General features: G+C 39.0%; 2 protein-coding genes across 2 annotated transcripts in view; both read right to left on the bottom strand.

Annotated features, from left to right (window-relative positions):
* Positions 1–2,273: 2,273 nt before the first annotated feature.
* Positions 2,274–15,414, bottom strand: znf800b (zinc finger protein 800b). The gene is made up of 6 exons (XM_007241361.4): positions 14,875–15,414; positions 11,475–11,616; positions 9,905–10,000; positions 9,641–9,784; positions 6,648–8,574; positions 2,274–4,395 (listed from the first exon to the last, which is right to left on the bottom strand). The coding sequence occupies exons 2-6, from the start codon at positions 11,599–11,601 to the stop codon at positions 4,386–4,388; spliced, it is 2,304 nt and encodes a 767-aa protein (XP_007241423.3). The 5' UTR covers positions 11,602–11,616; positions 14,875–15,414; the 3' UTR covers positions 2,274–4,385.
* A 1,444-nt stretch (positions 15,415–16,858) lies between these two features.
* The window catches only part of atxn7l1 (ataxin 7-like 1), a 26,481-nt gene continuing 18,339 nt past the window's right edge, over positions 16,859–25,000 (bottom strand). The window contains exons 10-12 of the mRNA XM_049474974.1: positions 24,939–25,000; positions 23,906–24,575; positions 16,859–23,152 (exon numbers count right to left, since the gene is read on the bottom strand). The exon at positions 24,939–25,000 is cut by the window's right edge and continues 60 nt beyond it. Of these exons, the coding sequence (XP_049330931.1) occupies positions 23,135–23,152; positions 23,906–24,575; positions 24,939–25,000 (750 nt within the window). The 3' untranslated portion in view covers positions 16,859–23,134. The remainder of the gene's footprint in view (positions 23,153–23,905; positions 24,576–24,938) is intronic.

Here is a 25,000-nt window from a genome sequence, read left to right as displayed (position 1 = left end):
CTTAGAATTATCATTCTGGTTGATTCAGTGATTATAATTCATGATGAATGCTGGGTATTTCCATTTATTCTCATCGCCGGGTCACCAAGTGATGCATCTTCACAAAAACGAACACATCTAGGAACTAGGAACTAGGTAAACGTAAATTCTTGATAACTGGAAATGCATCTTGGGAAATGTAGTAGGATGTCATCAGATAAACACATTAATTTTTGGAAGTCTCTGGAACTAAGGCAGCTTCCTCGTCACAGTCTCAGACTTAAGCTGCTTAATTTCGACTACTGATTACATAGAATAAAAAGTAATATATTACATATAACTCTAACTTGGAATTTTATATCTGCTTCCACAGCTGGTGTAGATATTCAGCTAAATATATTGGACCTGTGTAGATGGAGGTATAACATTCATTTATAAATTGTCTGACCAAAGGAGGATGGGACCCCCTTATATACTAGTTTAGTTAATGCATGTGACAGTAATAGTGCAGATTCTGTATTGTATATTTTAAATGTTTTGTCTGATTCTCTGTCCTGGTAGAAAGTGCTGTATAAATAAATCTGATTTGATTTAATTTGATATTAAGAAATGGACCAAGTTAAGAAAATTCCTGCGTCCCAAACCCTCATTCTCTCGTGTATCTCAGACAGAAACAAAGACGAGACGGAGATGAGCCTGAGTCAGACAGTCAGTTTTACAGGAGAAAACAGAGGAAGAGGGGGGACACTCGATAAGAAACTGCAAAATAGAGACTCAGGACAGGAAACAGGATGCACTGATCCAGCCAGGATTACACATGGAGTGTTACTGCCCTCTAGTGAAAAACTCCATCAACAACAGCACAGTTATTTCTAAATCTATTCACAGTGATTCCCAAAAATGAAGAGATCACTTCAGTTTCTGAATCAGTTTCTCTGATTTTACTATTTATAGGTTTATGTTTGAGTAAAATGAACATTGTTGTTTTATTCTATAAACTACAAACAACATTTCTCCCAAATTACAAATAAAAATATTTTATATGGAAGTTTTAAGAGTTCAGAAATCAATATTTGGTGGAATAATCCTGGTTTTTAATCACAGTTTTTTGTTCATGCATCTTGGCATCATGTTCTCCTCCACCAGTCTTACACACTGCTTTTGGATAACTTTATGCTGCTTTACTCCTGGTGCAAAAATTCAAGCAGTTCAGTTTGGTGGTTTGATGGTTTGTGATCATCCATCTTCCTCTTGATTATATTCCAGAGGTTTTAAATTTGATAAAATCAAAGAAATTCATAATTTTTAAGGAAAATCTTATTATTTTTTCCAGAGCTGTTTTCTGGATAACATGACTTAATGACATAAATTTTGGCTAATAGTTTTGGCTATAATGCTTTAAATTAAGCTTTAAGAGATTAAGGGTTATATAAAACCCATAACTGCTGGTTTTTAATAAGTAAACAGTAAAAACATTTTGTCTCCCTAAAACTACAAACTTAAATTGTATTTTTGGATTAGATTTTAAGTGATAGACAAACAGAAAGTAGCACTTAATTGTGAAGTGAAACAACAATGATAAAAAAAATCTATGGTTTTCAAAATTTTAATTAAAAAAAAGTGTGACGTGCAAAAGTATTCAGCCCCCTATACTCTGAAAGCCCTAAGTAAAATCCAGTGCATTCAAATAATCGATTGCCTTCATTATTCTTAACTTAATGAGTTAATGGAGTTAATCCAGCTGTGTGTAATAATTGAATCTCAGTATAAATACAGCTGTTCTGTAAAGATCTCAGTTGTTTATTAGTGAACACTAGTGAACAAACAGCATCATGAAGAGCAAAAAGGAAGAACTCAGCAGACAGATCTAAAGAGATAAAGTCGTGGAGATAAAGAAGTTTAAATCAGGGTTCGGTTATAAAAATATCTTCCAAGCTTTGATCATCCGTATCAGCTCTGTTCCATCAATCCATCATCCAAAAACCAACAAACCTGAAACAGTTACTCTACTAAAACTGTTTCTACAAACCAACCAAGATATGAACCAACCATCCACCCAAACTAACAGATCCAGCAAGGAGAGCACTGATCAGAGCAGCAGCCGAGACCCATGATCACTCTGGAGGAGCTGCAGAGATCCACAGATCAGGTGGATCAGGACAATCTGTTCACAGGACAACTAGAAGTCCTGCTCTTTACTGTACACTGTATAATTTAATACTGACATGCTAATACTGACAAATAAATACTGTGATATTGTTCATAATAAACGCATAAATAAACAATCCCAGATGTTCCAGTCTCTTTTTTATTATTGGGAAAAGCAAAGTGTATAAAGAAATACATTCATTTCGCCTGTAAGTGAAGAACAATCCTACATTCGTTTATCAGATTTCACAGCTGATGAGATTATCAAATTAACATGACGAGTAAACGTGTAAAGAAACAGCAGACTCTTAAAACTCGAGAAACTTTAACATATATTTAAGCAGAGCTCTATAGACAAGAAGATTTCTACAAAAACAAAATGTGAAAAAATATATACAGTGTGGAATATGAGGAATCATTTTTACATGCTTTAAAAATAGATAATTTTTTTAAGTCGGATATGCAGAATAGTATTCAAAAATACAACTTTTACAACCTGGAGATAAAAAAAAAGCATCAAGATTTTAACTTTTTAGGGGTGAAACTAAAAAAACAATTGTTCTTTCAGATACTGTACTTCTGTTAAAGGAGAACTCCAGTCTGAAGTGGACTTGGGTTGTAGTGAATCATGTTAACAAGAATTAACTTTTGTTGAATAGCCCATGTCTGTTCTTCCTCAGTTTTCCCAAATACAGCACTTTTAGCCGATGCTCCCAACAGTCTTATAATGCTAGTGATAAGGGCATAGATTTACCCATGCAAACAAATGTCTATTTTTACACCATTAACAAACTCAAGTAGCTCCATATGTCATTGGTATAATTCTAAAGCGCTGATATAAACAGCTCTGAAAACAATGAAGAGATCACTTCAGTTTCTGAATCAGTTTCTCTGATTTTGCTATTTATAGGTTTATATTTGAGTAAAATGAACATTGTTGTTTTATTCTATAAACTACAGACAACATTTCTCCCAAATTACAAATAAAAATATTCTCATTTAGAGCATTTATTTACAGAAAATGAGAAATGACTGAAATAACAAAAATTGTGGTGGATATTTGGTGGAATAATCCTGTTTTTTAATCACAGTTTTTTTTTCATGCATCCTGGCATCATGTTCTCCTCCACCAGTCTTACACACTGCTTTTGGATAACTTTATGCTGCTTTACTCCTGGTGCAAAAATTCAAGCAGTTCAGTTTGGTGGTTTGATGGTTTGTGATCATCCATCTTCCTCTTGATTATATTCCAGAGGTTTTACATTTGATAAAATCAAATAAACTCATCATTTTTAACTGCTCTCTTATTTTTTTTCAGAGCTGTGTGTATAATGAAATGTTGTGTCCCTATCACTACCATTAAAAGCTTGTTAGGATCATCAGCTAAAAGCTAAAAGTGCTGTATTTAGGAATACTGAGGAAAAAGTTTATACTCATAATGGACCCTGTGGTGCATCTACTGAATGATGATTTCCATCCTTCCCTTATGGATAAAACATGTAAAATCTGATTAGCAGGCTTGACTGCAGCTAAGAAGATTGTAGTACAATGTACTCCCCCGCCCCCTCCCGCTTCTCAGGCAGCAGCAGCCTGTCACTCACACAGACACAGAGACAGCGCTGTGTATCTACTTATTAGTAAAGAACCAAGCATTGCAACGTATTGCAATGTGTTGATTGTTGACAATGACAGAAAATAAGAAGTTTGTACTCGTTTTCATGTTTCACTACAACCCAAGTGCATTTCTCACAGTGGAGTTCTCCTTTAAGAAAAGTTCAATTTATATTGTTCCCTAATAATAAAAAAGAAAAAGGTACTTGAATACTTGGAGGATTCAATTGTTTTCAACTGTCTTGAACAATGGAGTCCAATGTGGTTCATCACCTAAATAACAGGACTCTTCTTCCTCACACAGTCCGGGAATGATCCACTAAAACTGGATTCTGAGATTCTGGAGAAATAGAAATGTAATACTGCATTTACTGAAACCCTGACCTGTGATCTGTGTTTCTCCTTCCTGCTGATTGGCTGGTTAGAGGTTAAACCCTCCAAAATATGGTTGAATCAAAAATAACAACAGAGCATAAAAGACTGGATATCATCCATCATTGTGGAGTAATGCAGAGTAATGTTCTCCAGTTCTTCAGATACTCCAGTCCCTGTTTTACTCTGCAGTGCGTTTCTGTTCTCCAGTTCTTCACTTTACTTTTAGTAGCAGCTCTTTTTGTCCATCCTTCAGGCTACAAATCCAATCTAATTTAAGGGGACCTGAGGAAATGAGACAGAGAGAAAGAGAGAGAGTTATAGAATATATATAGTAGTATATAGTTTGTCACATATATTATTACTCTAAATTACTCTGACCTGTTAAGTTAAATTACCTGTTTTGTTCATGTATCAGGAACAGCAGTGGTTTTCTCGGGTCAGTTTGAACCGGCGCATATTTAACTATCTACAAAATGTCTGATGTGTTCCTTATCTCTAACAGGTAACAATTCAATTAAAATAATTCACTTGTTTCTTATGAAAAAGAAACATGTTCAAACCAAGGTATAAAACAATAGTTTTACATAACATTTAAACATAACATTACAATTTAGGTTTAATTTTAGTTTTTGCAGGGGGTGGGGTAAAATATGTGAGATGAACCAATTTTATATTATATGTTGATTACACTAATTAAGGCAAGCAGAAAAAGTTTCATACTGACAAAAAATACTTTAAATTATTTTTCCCCAGATCTTCAAACTTTAAAACAGGTCAAATTTAACCCAGAACAGAACAGGAGGGTTTGTTTTCTTGTGCTTAAAACTTCTGTACCCTCATGTTTATGCAAAAAACTGCAATAAATAGAAATAAATGTCTCTTTAGAACATAAAATGTGAGAAAAGGTGTATCAGCTTTCTGTTACAATTTTCCTGAACTCAGATTTTTATTGCAGCAATTTGCACTGCTAACACCGACTGGCTAGCGCTGCTAACCGGAGCTAATGCTCACCCTTAGACAAAATACTGAAATTCTAATCTTACTGTAAATAAACGGAAGCGCTTTACTCACCCAAATAAACAGTTTTCAGAAATCTGTGTAGATTAACATCCAGAGCTCATTTAACTTTAAAATAAAATGTTTTTTTTTTAAGAATTACAGTTTTGTTTACTTAGGCGCTGACACCTTATGTGCCTTATAATCCGGTGCGCCTTATGTATGAAAATAGACCGGAAAATAGACCTTCATTAATATTGTATTTAATTTTTTCTTAGTATTATAAGGTGCACTATTTTATCTGTTTTCTTTAACAGCTAAAAGTAAAGTAGGTGTTCCATAAAAAGAGTGATGGATTAACGGCAGTCTGATACTGTAAAATCTGAAAGTCAGTAAGCCTGGAGACGAGACTGGGTGAGGAGGGGACGGGATTGGATAAGGACAGGGGGACAGAATCGACAGGGACACCCGAGGCGCTTCAGTCACCCTTATTTAGGGATCAGAGAGCCTCCGACTCTCCCGGTCCACCGACTGAGCAGCGTGACTAACACTACTCACTAACACAGAGCGGCGTGACCAAGGACACGGATCAGCCGTCTTAATTGCTTCTTTAAAGAAGCCCCTCCAGTGTCCCTCCGTCCCTCCAGTGTCCCTCCGTCCCCGCCTCGTCAGGCAGCGCCGCACAGCACCCCCGGGGACATTTATACCTGCAGGACGGAGCATCACACCCTCGTTTCAGGGTCTTACAGTCAGAATCCATACTTCTTTTCTAGCTGTGCAGAAAAATGCAGCCTTCTCACACTCGTCTACACACTCGTCTACACACTCGTCTACACACTCGTCTACACACTCGTCTAACTCTCCCACAATCTATCTTTCTCTCTTTATGCTCTTTAACACAGGAACACAGGGACCTGCAGATCCAGAACGAGAAAGCTTCTTATTCCTTATATTCGGAACTCATATTTTTCCAATAATTTGGAATTCATTAATTAATGCTGTAGTTCTGTGTTTAATGAACATTACCTAAGCATGTTGTTGTTAATGTATTACCTCAAGTCTTATTCATGGTAACTAATGCATTAATTCATGTTAGTTAGTCAACACTTAATGTAAAGTGTCAGCTAGTGCTGTGCGATATGAGCATAAATATTGTGGGAACAATAGAAAAGTCTCGATTGTTTCTACAATAATTTCATCAATTATTCATGCATATATATATAAAGTAGGCTATGATGAAATGTATTGGCGTGGTCACTTTACATAAACTCGGTTTATATAAGTGACAATAAAGTAATCTATGGATAAAAAAGCTTCATAATGTGGTTTTGGTTTAATGTCACTTTGAAATAAAGTTGGAAAAAAAGTAAGCAATGACATTAGTCTGTCATATTTTTTAAAGAATAACTGAAAACTTACTCAAATATGGTATATTCCATATCGCCCAGCACTAGTGTTCCCATATCGCCCAGCACCAGTGTTACCCATGTCTGTATGGAGTAAGTTGGAGCAGGGTTTGGAGTTGGAGCAGGACTTACCCAATAAGGGACTTGGATCGAGTATTTACTCTGGTAGTCCTGCTGTCGCTGGAGACTGCGTTGCGATGGCTTCTCTTGTGCGACTCCAGATAGACCTTCTTAGCGAAAGCCCGTCCGCACATGTCACAGGCGTGTAGGGAAAACGTCTTGGTGACGCGGACTTCGTCCGTGTCGTCCTGTAGCTCTCCGTTACTGGTGGAAGCGTTTGAGATGTGGTTGCGGGGTAGGAAGCTTTGTCTGCGAGTGAGAGGAGGTGAGAAATGGGAGAGGTCTGGTTTGATCTCGAGGGGTGATGGCGGCGGCGAGGGTGTGGAGCTCTCAGCTTTTGTTGGGGACGATGACGGAACGGAACTGACCCTTGAACCAAAAACGGCCTTGGAACCGTTAACGGCTTTGGAACCGTTGACCTCTTTCCCGTGGCTGTGTTTCTCTGTGCCTCTGAGCACAGCTTCAGCAGGCTTTTTAACAGCCCGGTTCTCCAGTCCAGGAAGGATCTTAGACAGGTAGACAGAGTTCTTCTTGTGCACTACAGTAATGTGTCGCAGCACGTCTCTCTTGCGCCGGGACTCGTAGGAACACAGCGGGCAGCGATAGAACTTGATGAAGATGTCGCTTCCGTTGTCGGTGTGCAGCTCGATGTGTTTGGTGAGGTTCTGGCGGGAGCTGAACTGCCGTTTGCAGAGTTTACAGAAGAGCTGCCTGAAGTCGAAGCCAACGGAGAGCCTTGGTTTGCGTGAAAGTGGTCCATCCTCTTCGTCTTCTTGTTCTCGTCTGGATCTCTTGAGACGCTCGTGACTGGCCTGTTGAAGGTCATTGGAAGGTAAAGGACTGGGACAAGGACTAGGACTGGGACTGGGACACTCGACAGGTTCAGTCTTCACAGGACTGGACTGTGGGAGGTCTGTTAAAGAGCTTTTGGAAGTGAGGATCTTGTGAACAAACCGCATGTGTCTTTTGAGTCGGGCTTGCGTGCTGTAAGACCGTTTGCAGAGGAGGCACTTGCAGGTCGATAGATTATAATACTTAGAACACTGAGGAAGGGTTGAGGTTGGAAGAGTCTTTGGGCTGGGAGAGGCGGGAGCTTGTGGAGGAGGCGTGGCCGCCTCTAACTGGCCTGGTTTAGTGGCGATCTCTGGTGTAATGAGGTCACGGCGCAGACCACGGTGTACCTCATCGAAGTGGCGACAAACATTGGCTTTTGTGGCGAAGGTTTTGAAGCAGACCGGGCAGGACTTGCCGCCAGTGGGCGACGACTGTGGAAGGACTTTCTGCCGGTCTTTCACCACCGAGAGCAGACTGATAGGTACGGTTCGCGTCTCCGTGAACTTCCGCAGCTCCTCCAGGCGTCGCTTGTGCATCTTGTGGCAGTGGCGGCGGATGCTGCGGCGTGAGCTGAAGTCCTTGCCGCAGAGGCAGCAAGAAATTGTAACATCATTTGTGCCGTTGTTGAGGGTCTTCTCGTCCAAAACCTCCACACTGCCTTCCTCCTCCTCGTCCTCCTCAGGATTCTGATTCTCCTCCAGTGTTACTCTGTCCTCTACCGTCCTGATCATGTCCTGTTCCTCATGTACACGTTCCTCGTCGTCTTCCTGAATTCCCGTGTCCTCCGCTCCATCACTCTCCTCTTTAGCACGATGCTCTGAATCTTCTGAAAGCTCGTCTTCAGTTTCTATTCGAGGATGTTTCCACCTGTCCCTGTTGTGGTTAAAGTCATCTCCATTCAATGGAGACTCTACATCATCATCATCATCATTATCTTCATCATTATTATGATCATGATCTTCTTTAATCAGATGTTGGAACACAGCGTTATGGTTTCCCTCTATTGGCTCCAGTCTCATGGTGTAGTCCTGTCCCTCTGGCTGAGGGTAGATGGACTTCAGAAGCTCTTTAATAGCAAGGCTCTGCTTACAAGTTCCCGTGGGTTCTACAAAAAGCAAAGACAAGACGTTTTATTACGTTTAACTACAATTTACTTTATTATAAATACCAGATTTTTCAAACTATAAGTCGCACTTAAAGTCCTTTATTTTTCCCTAAGCACACAACACCAGCTCTACATTTACAGACTTTACAGTCAAGTCAAGTCAAGTAGTTTTATTTTCAATACTGTATATGTACAGGACATACAGAGAATTTAAATTATGTTACTCTCCTTCCCAAAAAATTACAGCAAGTACAGATAATAGATATATAATATAAAAGAATGGGAGACACTATGTGTACAATACAACAAGGCTTTACTCACCCAAATAAAAACAGTTTTCAGAAGAGAAATCTGTGTAGATTCACATCCAGTGCTTCATTGACTTGACTCGTTTGAAATGTTTTTTTTTTTTAAGAATTACAGGTATAACAGGTCCTACTGAATTAGAATGAAAACATAGTGCCACCCCTGTTCCTTACTAGTGTCACATTAAATGTGCCTTATAATCCATGCGCTTTATGTATAAAAAAAAAGACGTTGATTGATAATAGTGCACCTTATAATTAGGTTCACCCTAGAGTGCTACGGTCTCCTTTCAGAGCAGATGAATCCGATTCCAGGTTATGTTCAGTCAGAGAGAGAGAGAGAGAGAAAGAGAGTGAGAGTGAGAGAGAGAGAGAGAGCTTCTGAAGTCTCCGTTGCTCCACCAGCCGCTCGCGTTCAGTAAAACTGAGCTGGATCCTTTTTTAGAGGCTGTACGTGTGACGGAAGTAAGTAAAGACGTGTGACGTGACCAGAAGAACTCTTAATAGCTCTATATACTGTATATTTAGAATGAATATATTATTATGGGATGGTGGGATGGTGGTTCAGCACACTGGTACCAATAAACACTATATTTTATCTATAATCTTCTTCACTCAGAAATGCTCCTGATTTCAGTTTAGAAACTAAATAAACTAAATAATACCTACTGCCACTTTAAATAAATATATTTTATTTTAATTTAATCTATGCCAGCTTTTACAGGCATAAAGTAAAGGTGTAGATTAATATAAATACTGACCTTGTTGTTCTGATATTCTGGTTAAGCAGTAGAACTCTTTGTGTGTGATTAGGTTTGGAAGTCCCCGGAATAAACTCCGACAGAGTTTACACTCAAATATGGTCTCCACCTCTTTCAGCAGGATGTGCTTCAGCTGTGTAGTTCCTGCAGAAGAGCACAGGAGGGAGGAATACGCAATAAAGAGTTTTATTTAGAGCCACAGTCAGATAGTAACTCTAGCAGAGAAATAAAGGAATAAATCACTGGATTTAAAACGTGCGGTACCTGTACGAAAACACTCAATAATCTGCTGGATTCCAGATTTGGAAGTCTCCAGTGGTTTCTGCAGCAGTGGAGGATCTCCAGGCTCAATAGAACAAACTGGAACAAATACAGAGACTGAGAATTAAAATAATAAACATATAAAACAACACAGACTAATAATTTAACAATTATTTTTTTATTTAAATTCATTTTTAATTATGAGAGGGTTAAAAGAAGGATTTCTACATAGACTGGAGTTATTTCACCTTTATCACCTGTACTTTTACTCTACTTTACTACATGATTTGAGTGTAAAAATCAATAAATGGCTTAAATAAAATGTTCCAATGTAACATTAACATTACACAAGAGCTGTGCAGGAATTATTTATAGCATAGGTCCACAAAGAAACTGTGAAAAAGTGAAAAAAGCATTGCTAAGTGACTGCTAACAAAAACATGTTACATAACATGTAAACATAAGAAAAAACAAGTAAAGGCAGGGTTCATACACTTTTAACCAATAAACATCCATAATTTTTCATGACATTTCCAGGCCTTCAAGGCAAATTTTCATATTTAAATTTTTAAATCATCAGTACAATTAAAGTATGTCTAAAATGACACTCATTTTTATTAATAATAAAATATGTGTCAGAACCTAAAAGCTCCATTGTCTAGGCTTAAACTACTGCATTAACTCTGAGCTGATGTATTTGTTTGCTCAAAAAAAATCGTACACCAATTTTCCATGATTTTTCCAAAACTTTCTGGATATTTTTATTTTTTCAAAACTTATCCAGGAAAATCCTGGAAATATCTGTTTTCAAATTCCATGACTTTTCCAGGTTTTTATGACCAAACAAACCCTGAAAGGGTATCTGCAGGAATGGAGAAGTAACACTTAAGACTTTTTAAAAATACCTTATCTTTTCACACTTTTTTCAGACTTTTGCTCAATGAGGCTCAGATCAGATTTTTTCGTGACTGTGTTAACAGGCCAAATCAGATTTTTTTCTATTCAGATTTGTGTCACATTCATCATATGTGGTCCTAAATCAGATAAGTATCCAATGCACGGACATGCAACATGAATGTGAACAGTCAAATCGGAGGAATTCATGCGTCTTTTTGCTTTTACGCATTAGCATTAGTATTAGCGTTAGCACTACTTGCTTCTCTCTTGTTCCCACACTGTATCTCTCAGTGCAGCCGTGCAGTTATAGCTGCAAAAAAACAGCAAAAGCAAACCACCTGTCCTTTTTTCTCCTCCTGGACCTGAGCATGAACTTCAGAGCAGCTGTTTCCTCTCCACTCCAGCAAAAGATGCTCCACATATGAGCTGCTAACTCATCCATTTCCCTTTATAAAGCTACGAGTCTCTCCTCTCTCTAATATGAGGGGTTTTGCTGTTGGTGAAGAAGGAGGCGTTTATACAGGTATCAATGTGCAGCATGTGAGACGATTCAGGAACAGATTCTGTGTTCACATTACACACAGATACAGATCACTTACATGTACACTGAATGTGAAACGACAAGATAGACTAATCTGACCCTTGCTCTCTGCAGTTTTTAAAGCTCTGGGATTACCTGGAGTCTTGCTGGACTGGTCTGGTCCAGGAACAGTGGCCTCATAGCAGAGATCCTCAGTCTGACAGGACTTCTCATTACTGGGGGTCCACTGAGCTTCTGCTGAGAGATCCTCCATCTCAGTCATCACTCTAATATAAAACTATAAATAACAACAAAAAAAACTGATCAAAATATAATATATACTCCCAAAATATAATTTAATAAATATAAAATATCTCAATTTGTCATTACTCTGTAGGTAGAAGTGTAGATACTAGAGTTTAATAAAATACTTCTGTATAAGTTGAAAAATCAACTCAAGCTTTTTACTGTTTAAATAAACAATATCAAAATCTGAACACTAGATGGAGACAAGATGATCTCTATTTAAAAAAAAAAAGAAAGAAAAGTATATTTGCAGTGTATGTCTAATAAGGTGGATGATAACTATACTCTTTAAAAGGTTCTTATTAAGGCTTTGGTTTTATATTAAACAATTACAACTTAAAGTAAAAAAAAAACATTTATGTTAGATATAAAATGTGCACGTAAATAAAACAGCAGGTAACATGGTCTATCAACATTAACATTTTAATGTTTTAACATTATAGCTTTTAGAAAAATGTGTTTTGGGGAGGAGGGGGGGTGCACTATAGGACTCTGTGGGCGTGGCCTAAGCTTTTGTTCTTAACGGCTTTATTTTTTCCCTTACATTACTTTTACTTTTATACTTTAAGTAGTTTTGAAACTTGCACTAATTTAAACACTTTTACTTAAAGAGTAAAAAGCTTGAGTTGATACTTCTTCAACTTCTACAGAAGTATTTTATTAAACTCTAGTATTTATACTCTATTCTACCTACAGTGTAATGAATGGAGAAACACCTTTCACACCTTTGCTAATCTACACATATTTAACATATTTCACACATTTAGAAAGACTCTACAGTCGGCCATTGGCCAACACAACCACACACCCCACCCCCTTCCCAACACACACACACACTATGGTGTAAAATGTACTTTTGTTGTAGTAAAACATGATAAAAGTTCTTATCTTTGATGAAGCACACCTCCGTTCTCCCACAGCATTCAGAGATTCAGAAACTTTAACAGTTTATCCAACAAACACCCTTCAGACTGGGAGATACGGGGCATAATTTCACTTTTTACACCGTTATCCAGCTCAAAGTAGCTCCACACCTCCTTACTAAAATCCAGAGAGCTCTGAAATTTAAAACGAGGCATTAATAACTTAAAAAGTGCAGAATAAGATTACTAAACACCACTGTTTTTACAACCCATAATACTACCAGCTTCAGCTCCGAGCGGTTGCTGCACTATGAAGAGTCTATGTATATATATGTCTATGTCTTTATCAGTACAGTGATGGCGGCGCTCGGAGCTGAATCTAGTGTTATAGGATGTAAACAGAAGTTTTTAAAAAGTTTCTTCTAGGCTAATGTTAGTATGTTAGTTATCTCACCACTAATGTTAACTATGCTAACCTTGGTTCTCTTCACTGGTAACGTTAGCTAGCTCTCTGCTAACCTAGTTCTCCTCCTTTCTTTTCCTTTTTGCTTATGTTAGCTAGCTTTATGCTTATGTTAGTCATCTCCTCAGTAACATTAACTAGCTTGCGGCTAATGTTAGCTAGCTCTCTCAGAAGGTTAGTTCTCTCCCCAGTAACTCATCACTAATGTTTGCCATTACTGAACATCACCTCCTGTCGCCAGCTGCCACGCTACGTGGAGTCTATGTATATATATGTCTGTGTTATTATCAGTACAGTGATGGCGGTGCTCGGAGCTGAAGCTAGTGTTATAGGATGTAAACAGTGGTGTTTAGTAATCTTCTTCTGCACTTTTTAAGTTAATAATGCCTCGTTTTAAATTTCAGGACTCTCTGGAAATTTACTCCTTCTAGTAAGGAGGTGTGGAGCTACTTTGAGCTGGATAACGGTGTAAAAAGTGATTTATCAGGGTAAATTATGCTCCGTATCTCCCAGTCTGAAGGGTGTTTGTTGGATAAACTGTTAAAATTTCTGGATCTCTGAACGCTGTGGGAGAACAGAGGTGTGCTTCATCAAAGATAAGAACTTTTATCATGTTTTACTACAACAAAAGTAAAATTTACACCGGAGTATACACTGTGTACAGGGTGCTGTGTTGTTATGTGTAGTGTATGTATGTGCGCGTGCTGTGCGTTATGTGGCGCTGCAGGAGGAGCACCGGGCTCTCCGCTCTGCGTCAGGACGCACGAACCAGGAGCTCCCGCGTGTCCGGAGACCCGGAGACCTCTCTCCATTCTCCTCTCTAATAAAGCTGGAGGTGATGCTGGCAGATGTATTTGTGTAAATGCAATGTAAACGTGTGTGTTTGTGTGAACGCGCTATATAAACACACACGAGCTGCTCACTATTATAGCGAGTGTTTAGGCCATAAAACCACCGCGCGCAGCGCAGCGGTGCACCAACACACAAACACACAGAGCTTCACGAGACACCGCCTCGCCTCTCCTCGCGCTTCATTCACACACTCAAAACAAAAACTGAGCGCTTTATTCACAGGGGATAAAAAGCTGCTCTCCTTTCTCATGCCACGATTTGCATCGGCCCCATTATCCCGTCCCGAAATCTGCTTTACACGCTTTACATTGTGAGGCCTGAAGTGCGAGCACCAGCGCGAGCCACAAAAGAGAGAACAGCTTAACCTGATCAAAGCTGGAGCTCGAGCACAAAAACGCACCTTTCAAAAAGCAGCAGGACCCCGGGACTAGTGCTGCGCCGTGCACCGTGCAAACACGCCGCGAGAGCACCAAACCACGGCGCGCGGAGCCTTTTATAACCACACAAACACGCCGCGCGCTCCGTGCTGCGACCGATTCGAAGATTAGTAATCTATCAAAATGTGTATCAAACAATACAAACAGTACATTATAACCACGCACGTGCGTGCGTTTGTTCCGGCGCACAGAGCTATCTAGCTGTTTGGTGACCCTTCCGTCTTTACGCGTCTCCCGCGCGCCCCCGACACGACTCCAACAGAAAGCAAACCACGCGCGGTGTTTGGGAGCGCGCACAATCGACGATAATCCGCCGTTAACGACCCGTTTAACGGACAGCGACGGCTAGTTTAAGGCCTCGAAAGCAGCAATGAACCCTTTACCCTTTTCCCCATCTCAGGCTCGCTCGCGCTGCTCTCTCGCTCTCGCGCACGCAGGCACAACACAACACCACAAGAGCGGTGACGCCATTTTTCCAACAGTGCTGTATGTACTGTGTGCACAAACAGCCACGCTCGCGAGCAACCCAACCGAGCACCCAAACCAGACGTTCAACCAACTTAACCGTTTCAACCGAGAGCACGCGGCACCGCGGGTAAAAACATATACACATACACACACACACAAACACGTACCGTGACGCGACGCGCTCCGCAACCAGACGCAGCAGCAGAGCGGTGTCTCCGCAGGGGTGCTGCGGGCTCGGCTCGCTCTCAGCTCGGCGTGTGCGCCCCGTGTGCTCCGGCGCTCAGGAGGCGGGAGTTGTTAGTTTGACTCCGGCTCGCTCCGCGGATCCTCCGGTACGGTTCCTCCTCCTCCTCCGCGCGGTGCTCCTCCGCGCTCGTGGCGAGACGGCTGTTAAACTATATTTCCACGCGAGCAAAACAAACACAACCCAGAAAATCCGCGAGCTGTTCAGAGAGAGGCGGCGCGAGCCCAGCTCTTCCCCAACCACCCGCCGACCGACTGGCAAACACGGTGCGCGCGCATCGCCAACGCGTACAAACTCCGACACGACACGAGCCGCTCCTACAGGATATCTGAGTGATCCCAGTCCAGTAGAATAGGGGTGGGTGGATCGATTTAAAATAGCGATAGTTTAGTATCGATACTAACATTGGTATTGGGTATTGATTGATACTTATGTGCTGAGATCGATTCTTAAGTTTTAATTTATCTTCGGTAAAACTCCAGGTATATACAGAGTGACCGACTGGCCTTACACTTCACTCATGCTCAATTAGCCCCTCCCACTTTTCTAAAACTAAATTAATTATTTATATTTATTATGTTACCTACAGAAATATATATAGTTATGCTCAAACCCGAAATATAAATATGGCTGAATAAATATTTTATGTTAACTGTTAAAGGAACATTAGGGGAAAAATTAGTCTATAACTTTAGTTTGTTAAATGCAAATGAAGAGCAGATTACCACCCCAAAAAGAAAATTTAAGTTTTATGTTTTCTTTAAACATTTTAGAGTTACCTAATAAAAGTATTTTTATTCGCCTGAAAACGTTGTCCTGTGTTTTATTATTATCAAAAACATGATTAATCAAAAGAAAAACTTTCTAAATAATTAAATAATCATGATTTTATTTAAATTTGCAAATTGACGATGCATTCACTTAATAAGTTATGATGCATTGCTCTCCCCTGCACAAAAGTAGATAATAGTAGTAAAAAGTATCGATTTTGGTATTGATATCATTATCTGCAGTACTGGCCCTGTATTTACTTGGTATTGGATCGATACCAAATTTAGCAGTATCGCACAGCCCTACTGTATAAATCAAAAGCTCAATTATGTTTTCAAAGCGTGCACAGTGAATGATTTTACTTTTATTTTACTAAAAATAATTTCAGTTATATTAACTTAAGAAGCCCCTATAATGTAAAATCACGTGCAAAAAATGCATGATTTATTAGGGCGTGACATAACACATGGGGACCACTTATTTATTTTAACTTAATTAATAAAATCTACATAAAGTTTCTTACAGAACTCAGTCCCTCACTTTAACTCATGAATGAAGTTATATATAAATAATATACAAACTCTGATTATCCTGAGATCATCACTACAGGTTTGACATTCTGTACTAAAAATATATATATTTTATATATTTTTATATACATTACATATAAAAATACTATTTAATATACCAATATTTCTGTTTGCCCTGGACTTAAATATAGTTTAGACACACCTTCTTATTCAGATTTTTTTATTTTCATTTTATTAAATGAATTGTAAAGTGATCTATTTAAACTATGAAGGGACACATAAGGAATCATGTAGTAACTTAAACAAAGTGTTAAACAAACAATAAAGCTCCTGATCACCCCAGCCAGAGGACAGTGCTCAAGAAGATGATCTCGTGAGATAAAACGCAAGACAATAAAACTGTACTCACTCTGTAAACTCATATATGGGGGAAAATTGGCTAATTCTAAAGATCGATTCCATTTTTTATAAGAATCGATATCGAATCATTCAAATGAAGATCGATCTGAATCTAAGAATTGATTTTTTATACACACCCCTACTGATGGTAACTCTAAATTGTTTAAATTCTAAATTCTTTTTCAAAAAGACAAAATCTGAGACGAGTTAAGCAGGTAAAAAAATTATTTATGCAACAGCTGAAATTCAAAACATGAAAAATAATTCAAACCTGAAAATACACGTCTATTAAACTGTAGAGAATTTACAGACCAACAGAGCAAGAAAAATAAAGAACAGGCAGAACGACGTTTCCTCCACATGTTGTTTTAAAACACCTTTTCTGAGAGTCTGTGGGATTTTTTTATGATGCAACTGTAAAAATAAGGCCTTGCTGATCATGATTATATATCTGTTATGGCTGAATCATCATAAAGACTGAACTCCATACTGTTTCTGCCAGAACCTTCCAGAAACGTCTCCGACAGAAAGTCCTGGATTCAGTCGAGGCTTTTGGGCTTTATGGGGTTGATCTTCTGCATCTCGTACAAAACTTTCCATTTCTTTTCATTTTCTCTCATCATCAACAATCACAAATAATAGCTACAGGGGTTGGAGAATGAAACTGAAACACCTGTCATCATTTTAGTGTGTGATTTTAGGTTTCATGTCTAAATTGGAGCAGCCTGGTGTTCAATCTTCATTAATTGCACATTGCACCAGTAAGAGCAGAGTGTGAAGGTTCAATTAGCAGGGTAAGAGCACAGTTCTGCTCTAAATATTACAATGCACACAACATTATGGGAGACATACCAGAGTTCAAAAGAGGACAAATTGTTGGTGCACGTCTTGCTGGAGCATCTGTGACCAAGACAGCAAGTCTTTGTGATGCATCAAGAGCCACGGTATCCAGGGTAACGTCAGCATACCACCAAGAAGAACCAACCACATCCAACAGGATTAACTGTGGACGCTGTAAGAGGAAGCTGTCTGAAAGGGATGTTCGGGTGCTAACCCGGATTGTATCCAAAAATCATAAAACCACGGCTGATCAAATCACGCAGAATTCAATGTGCACCTCAACTCTCCTGTTTCCACCAGAACTGTCCGTCACCACAATCAATTATTGTGCTCTAAAACCAGGTGCTTCACTTTCATTCTACAACACCTGTAACTGGTCATATACACAAATAACCATATGCCATAATGCATTTATTTATTTATCAGTAGATTATTGATTATTGATTATAGTTTACAGTCAGTACAGTGTATACTGAGACACACTAGTGCATCTCATTCAACCCCAGATTATTTATTCCACTACAGTATTAATCCTAATGCAGGAAATATTGGGAATTAGGCATAAAATTTATCACAATTTTTAATAATAAAATGTAATAAGCTGTATTGTTTAGGGCTAAATTACTGTATTAACTCTGAGCTGATGGATGTATTTATTAGATCAATATAGATTTTCTCCATCGATAAACTGAAACCACAAAGATTTCGAGAGCAAAATTTCCATGACTTTTCCTAAACTTATCCAGGCCTGGAAATTGCTTTTTTTAATTCAATGACTTTTCCAGGTTTTTCATAACCATACGATCCCGAACACTAACAAATCTAAAACTATAAAAAAATAAAATAAAAAATACTGACAATAATCATTATTAATTTTGTGCATGCCTTGTGCAAACTCTCTAATGTAATCTGCCGTACCACAGTTTGAGAACCACTGAATTAGAAAATATATATAGTATATATAATATATATAATATATATTTTTAATAAACCATTGACAGCCTGTATAAATACAGCTCTGGAAAAAAAGGTGATTTTACCAAACTGAAAAGCTCTGGAATATAATCAAGAGGAAGATGGATGATCACAAACCATCAAACCACCAAACTGAACTGCTTGAATTTTTACACCAGGAGTAAAGCAGCATAAAGTTATCCAAAAGCAGTGTGTAAGACTGGTGGAGGAGAACATGATGCCAGGATGCATGAAAAAAACTCTGATTAAAAACCAACCAGGATTATTCCACCAAATATTGATTATTTCTGAACTCTTAAAACTTTATGAATATGAACTTGTTTTCTTTGCATTATTTGAGGTCTGAAAGCTCTGCATCTTTTTTTGTTATTTCAGTCATTTCTCATTTTCTGTAAATAAATGCTCTAAATGAGAATATTTTTATTTGGAATTTGGGAGAAATGTTGTCTGTAGTTTATAGAATAAAACAACAATGTTCATTTTACTCAAACATAAACCTATAAATAGCAAAATCAGAGAAACTGATTCAGAAACTGATTCAGAAACTGATTCAGAAACTGAAGTGATCTCTTCATATTTTACAGAGCTGTATATTCAATACTTTCATGAATACAAATATGTTAAATTCCTATCAAATAATAATAATAATAATAATTAATGTGCAAATAAAGGGAACCCATACAAATATTAGGAGTTGTGTCTCTGAGAGATCAATCACACACTGCAGAATGATGAATCTGATCCTGCGGTTCTACAGGAGGGATGAAGCAGCTCGGCTCTGACTCCGGTACGTTTGAAGGAACAGTTCAAACAGCAGCAGTGTTACATGATTTATCACCCCATACTGAGCAACCACTGAATCTGGATTCTGATTTAGAACAGAAGACGCTACGCTAATAAAATGAACATTGTTGTTTTATTCTATAAACTACAGACAACATTTCTCCCAAACTCCAAATAAAAATATTCTCATTTAGAGCATTTATTTACAGAATGAGAAATGACTGAAATAACAAAAAAGATGCAGAGCTTTCAGACCTCAAATAATGCAAAGAAAACAAGTTCATATTCATAAAGTTTTAAGAGTTCAGAAATAATCAATATTTGGTGGAATAATCCTGGTTTTTAATCACAGTTTTTTTCATGCATCTTGGCATCATGTTCTCCTCCACCAGTCTTACACACTGCTTTTGGATAACTTTATGCTGCTTTACTCCTGGTGTAAAAATTCAAGCAGTTCAGTCCCAGAGTTAGTGAGTGTGTGTAGTGAGTGTGTGTGTAGTGAATGTGTGTGTGTGTGTGTGTGTGTAGTGAGCATACCTGTCAAGTTTTGGACTTAAAAATAAGGGAAATTTTCCGTCACCTGCTTCGAGTCGCCCACCAACCCAACCGAGGTTCAGAATCCCTTATATTTTAAGACAGGTTTACAATAAATCTTAAATAACCACCTGGGAACATTTTACAAACTACAATTAGATTATCAGAATCTGACAGGTCTATCTTTGTTGACACTGAAATGTTGTGGACATTCCTACACATGTAATTCTTATAATACAGCCTAAGTTAAACCCATTTCTAGACATTTACATGAAATCATCAGCTTTTACAAAAATGACATGGACCAGATATATTGCATAAGTAAATATTAGTCCAAAGGGGCCTAAACAATTAATAATTTAATTAATACTTTCTATTGATCAGTCCAGTCCTGTCAGTCAGTTAATTTCAGCCCTCTTCACATTTTCTCTCTCTCCAGATCAACCATCTCTTCTGCCCCTTCTAAGTATTAAATTACACCACAATACTCTTAAACTAGCCCTGAACTAATAAAATAAATACAGTTTCGTTCATTATAGCTTACAGTAGGCCTGCAAACCTAAATTAATAAACACAGTTTGAAAATGAAATAGTTATTGGCTGATCAGGGCAGGTTGAACATCTAATTGTAAAGTTAAGCTAACTGAGTCACAAGCTGTATTTTCTTAAGCACACAGTCGGTTTGATCTGTCTGTTTCAGAAACAACGTCATCATAGTTTACATGTTTAGCTCCGTTACCTCGCTGTTTATCCAGATATGCTTTAACGTCAGCTGCTCCGACTAGCTCTCACAGCGAGGGGGGCGGGGCTTTCCTACATTGCGCTCCGCGAAACCAGGAACCTGATTGGCTGTTTCACCTGAAAGGCGGGACTTTCTCCTTGAACCGGTACTACCATTGGTTAAGAGACACACAGTGACCAGTGCCCTGTCGCCTCAATAGTAAAGTTTTTTTTTAATATAATACGGGAAATTTACGGGAAAATACTAATACGGGAGGACGGCGGGAAAGAGGAGTAAAATAAGGTAGTTTCCCGGCCAAAACGGGAGACTTGACAGGTATGGTAGTGAGTGTGTGTGTGTGTGTGTGTGTGTGTGTGTGTGTGTGTGTGTGTGTGTGTGTGTGTGTGAGTGTGTGTGTGTGTGTGTGTGTGTGTGTGTGTGTGTGTGTGTGTGTGTGTGTGGATGATCATCAACCTTTAACCCTTTCAGACCTGAATTTTCTCCAGTGATAAAACTCAAATATTTAATCGTTTTTGTTTTATTTGCATTGCATTGGGAGCATGTGTGTGTAAATACAAATATTTTGTATTTCATATTGACCTTTTTATTTTTATAAACCATCTCTAAACATTTAAAAATACATGATTAAATTAGTATTAGTAAAAATATTAGCTGTTACTCAGCTGTTACTCAGTGGCTCTAGTACTGTTACTGTTTTCCAGTGTTGTTTCAATGCAGTGGGCGGGGCCAAGTTACTGTTTGTTTAATTGGTTTATAAACATGTTGATTGGCTGGTTCATGATTTATTCTGATGGACAACAAACAAACAGCTCTGAAATAGTGGTCTGTGCAAAAATAAAATAAAATAGATATATAATAAAAATAAAGAAAATACAGGATGTCTATTGTAATGCATGCAGGGTCTGAAAGGGTTAAGTGAAAAAATAACCAGGGAAATTGTTTTTTCTCAGTATAAATTTCATACAAATCCAATAAAGTTGAAAATCAAATATACACATTAATCAGGGAAGACAGAATCCTCTAGATTTCTTTCGCTCTGAGATACACTAATAATAAATACAACAAACAAAAAAAAGATATGTACTCATAATTCCAACAATAAAATCTCTATAATAATACTTAATAAACTTTTATAATGACATACAAATATACTCCTTTTTTGTTTTTGCGAAACGCCTCAAGCCCTACTCATGTCAGTTAGAAAATGAATAAAGAATGATAAATTATTATACAAAAAATCCTTTTTTTGTGTGTTTTTTTTTTTTAACACTATGCTAGGGTAGCTTTACAACTTGGATGTGAGTCCTGACGTTTGTTTTCCTCAGAAACACTTACTCAAAAAAATACTCAAAAACCTGAATTCATCCTCTTTAGAAAAATACAGCTCACCAAAAAAGTACTTTTTATAAAATTTTCCCTTAATGAAACTTTATTCTGATTCCCTCAGGAGCCTGAAGTCCAGGCGTGATGGAGCTTTAAGTGCACTTTAGATCAGAAACTTCCAGAATCCATAAACCAGATCATTATAATCCAGATCAGAATAATCCAGATCAGAATAAACCAGATCATCATAATCCAGGTCAGAATAATCCAGATCATCATAATCCAGATCATCATAATCCAGATCATCATAATCCAGATCATCATAAACCAGTTCATAATAATCCAGATCATCATAATCCAGATCATCATAAACCAGATCATCATAAACCAGTTCATAATAATCCAGATCATCATAATCCAGATCATCATAATCCAGATCATCATAAACCAGTTCATCATAAACCAGTTCATAATAATCCAGATCATCATAATCCAAATCATCATAATCCAGTTCATAATAATCCAGATCATCATAATCCAAATCATCATAATCCAGTTCATAATAATCCAGATCATCATAATCCAGATCATCATAATCCAGATCATCATAAACCAGTTCATCATAATCCAGATCATCATAATCCAGATCATCATAAACCAGATCATCATAAACCAGTTCATAATAATCCAGATCATCATAATCCAAATCATCATAATCCAGATCATCATAAACCAGATCATCATAAACCAGATCATCATAATCCAGATCATTATAATCCAGATCAGAATAAACCGCTGATGTTTAAACAAAACAAAAATAAACTAAATGTAAAAGTAAAAAATAAAAATCCACAGCGGTTCCTGAAAGGCGGAGTCGTATCTGAATGTGTGATTCATGATGCGTCACTAAACATTTTACCAGCTGTTTTTCACACCTGTTCTCCATCCCTTCCTCCATCCATCCCTCCCTCCATCCCTCCCTCCCTCCCTCCATCCCTCCCTCCGTGTGATGGTGCTCCACACCTCCAGAAGAGTGGTTAGATGCAGCACACGGTGGCGTGGGGGCAGTGGGTCAGTGGGTCAGGGGTGGGTACCTACTGCTGCTGAACCCCCTCCTCCATAAACCTCCATAAACTCAGATCAGAATCCAGGAGACGTGAAGCAGGAAGCTGGGGGAGGGAGCTGGGGGGGTGCGGGGTCAGGGAATGGGAAGGATGAAGGTGGAGGTGTGGAGGAAGGACTCCACTGTGAAGCTGCTCGACTCTCTCTCTCCATCTCACTCACTGTCAGTGATGCACTTTAGGCTGTAAACACACACACACACACACACACACACACACACACAGTTATTACATGTATTTGTATACAGTCTACAATATCTTATAATCTAAAATATATTATATATTATATTATATTAATATATATAAACTTTCTTTTAAAGTTAAAGGAGCGCTGGATGTTAATCTACACAGATTTCTCTCCTGAAAACTGTTTATTTGGGTGAGTAAAGAGCTTCTGTTTATTTACAGTAAGATTAGATTCCCAAATTTCTCCAGCACTAAGGCTGGAGCATTAGCATTAGCAGCTCACTGCTCCAGCATGCTATATTCGGCATGCTAGATATCTGACCCAGTCAGCGACTGGGAGTCAGAGGCAGAGGCTACATACAGCCAATAAAATTACAGAGAAAGAGAGAGAACCATGAGTCCAAAACGCATCTCCTGCTTTACCAGAGAAAAACGTTTATAAAGAGGAATGTTTATAAACTCTAGAGGGAGCCGTTAATGGAGCTAAATAAAAATGAACTACTTGTTTTAAGTATTTCTTCAATTTTAGAAAGTAGAATATCTGTATATTTTAGTTTATCTTTTTACACTGTAAAACATGCCTGTGCTGACCAACATCACCTTGGGTACCCAAAGGATTCCGGCTGCTGATAGTGAGCAGCAGCATAAACAGGGTTCGAACCACATTAAATCTGTTTTTAAAAGAGCTTGTATGATGTTTTGTATGAAACTCGCCCTTAAAAGACCTGTTTCTAAACCCTCAGTGCTCACCGCTCTGGAGAGGGAGTTGTGAGACGTTGTCTCGGGCGTGGAGGAGGAAGTGGAGGTGGAGGAGGTGGAGGAGGACAGCAGGGCGGCGCTGTTCTTTCTGAAGATCCCGGCGAGTCCTGTGGTCCTGGAGATCTTGGCGGGCCGGTCCCCGGGGCCCGAGGTCCTGCGTTTGCGTGAGTGGGCGGGGCCGCAGGGCAGCGGGCTGAGGGACGAGACGTTGCCGTGGTCCCCGGTCAGCGCCGGGGGGAGGGGCAGCTCCGCGCCCGAGTACCGGTCCGAGTCCCCCGACCGGGGCTTAGCCCGTACGCTCAGGGCCGCCGCCCCGTTACTGATGTGGGCGGGGCCTGGGGGCGGGTGGTAGCCGCCGTTCCCGTTCTTACGATACGCTGCGGTGGTGTCGGAGGTGGGAGGCGGCTTCCGTCTTTTAGCCGCCACCCCCTCTCCTAAACCGGTTCTCGCCGGTTTAGCTGCTTTAGTCTGAGGGAGCCTGGGGGCGGGGCCGGGGTCTGGGTCCCGGATGCAGAACACCCCCGTCCCGTTGTGAGAGAAGGGGGTTGAGTACGACACCACGGAAACCCCGTCCAGTCCGTGGGGGAGGGCAGGGGTGGGGCTGGCGGGGTATCGCAGGGGGGACGAGCTGACCACACAGTCGGCCACCAGGGGGACTTTCCTACAACACAGAGGAAGTGACATCATCAGCTCAGACAGGAAGCTGGGTGAATATAGAGCGCAGACGCTTCCATTTGACCCAGATTCTGTTCACCCACGTTACCACACCTCACACTAATACTACACCTACTCTAAGAGCTGCTGTACTGAAAATAGAATAAAAATTACATTATTTTTATTATGTACCTAAATTACTTAATTACATACAAGTGCAATTAGACAACTATATCCTTTTATACATGTGCAGGTATGGGGGACTTAAATTCATGACTTTTTACTACTTTTTAATTCAGACAAATTTTTCAATAGCAAACCAAGATTTCAAACACACATAAAATAACAGGATCAAGAGATCAGCACTTACCTCCACATCTGGGCGTTGACGTGTTTCTCCACCATGCAGTGCAGCGCGAGCCTCATCCTGTC

Source organism: Astyanax mexicanus, chromosome 2 (genome assembly GCF_023375975.1).
Source record: "Astyanax mexicanus isolate ESR-SI-001 chromosome 2, AstMex3_surface, whole genome shotgun sequence".
NCBI lineage: Eukaryota > Metazoa > Chordata > Actinopteri > Characiformes > Acestrorhamphidae > Astyanax > Astyanax mexicanus.
Note: the sequence above shows the minus strand (reverse complement) of the source record. Positions and strands in the feature narration are given on the sequence as shown.

Excerpts from the sequence above, each read along its gene's own strand:
- znf800b (XM_007241361.4), bottom strand. The coding sequence starts at position 11,601 with ATGACTGAGATGGAGGATCTCTCAGCAGAAGCTCAGTGGACCCCCAGT. Across the intron at positions 9,785-9,904 it reads TATTGAGTGTTTTCGTACAG|GAACTACACAGCTGAAGCAC; the intron begins GTACCGCACGTT and ends GCTCTTCTGCAG. Across the intron at positions 8,575-9,640 it reads CAGAATATCAGAACAACAAG|AACCCACGGGAACTTGTAAG; the intron begins GTCAGTATTTAT and ends TGCTTTTTGTAG.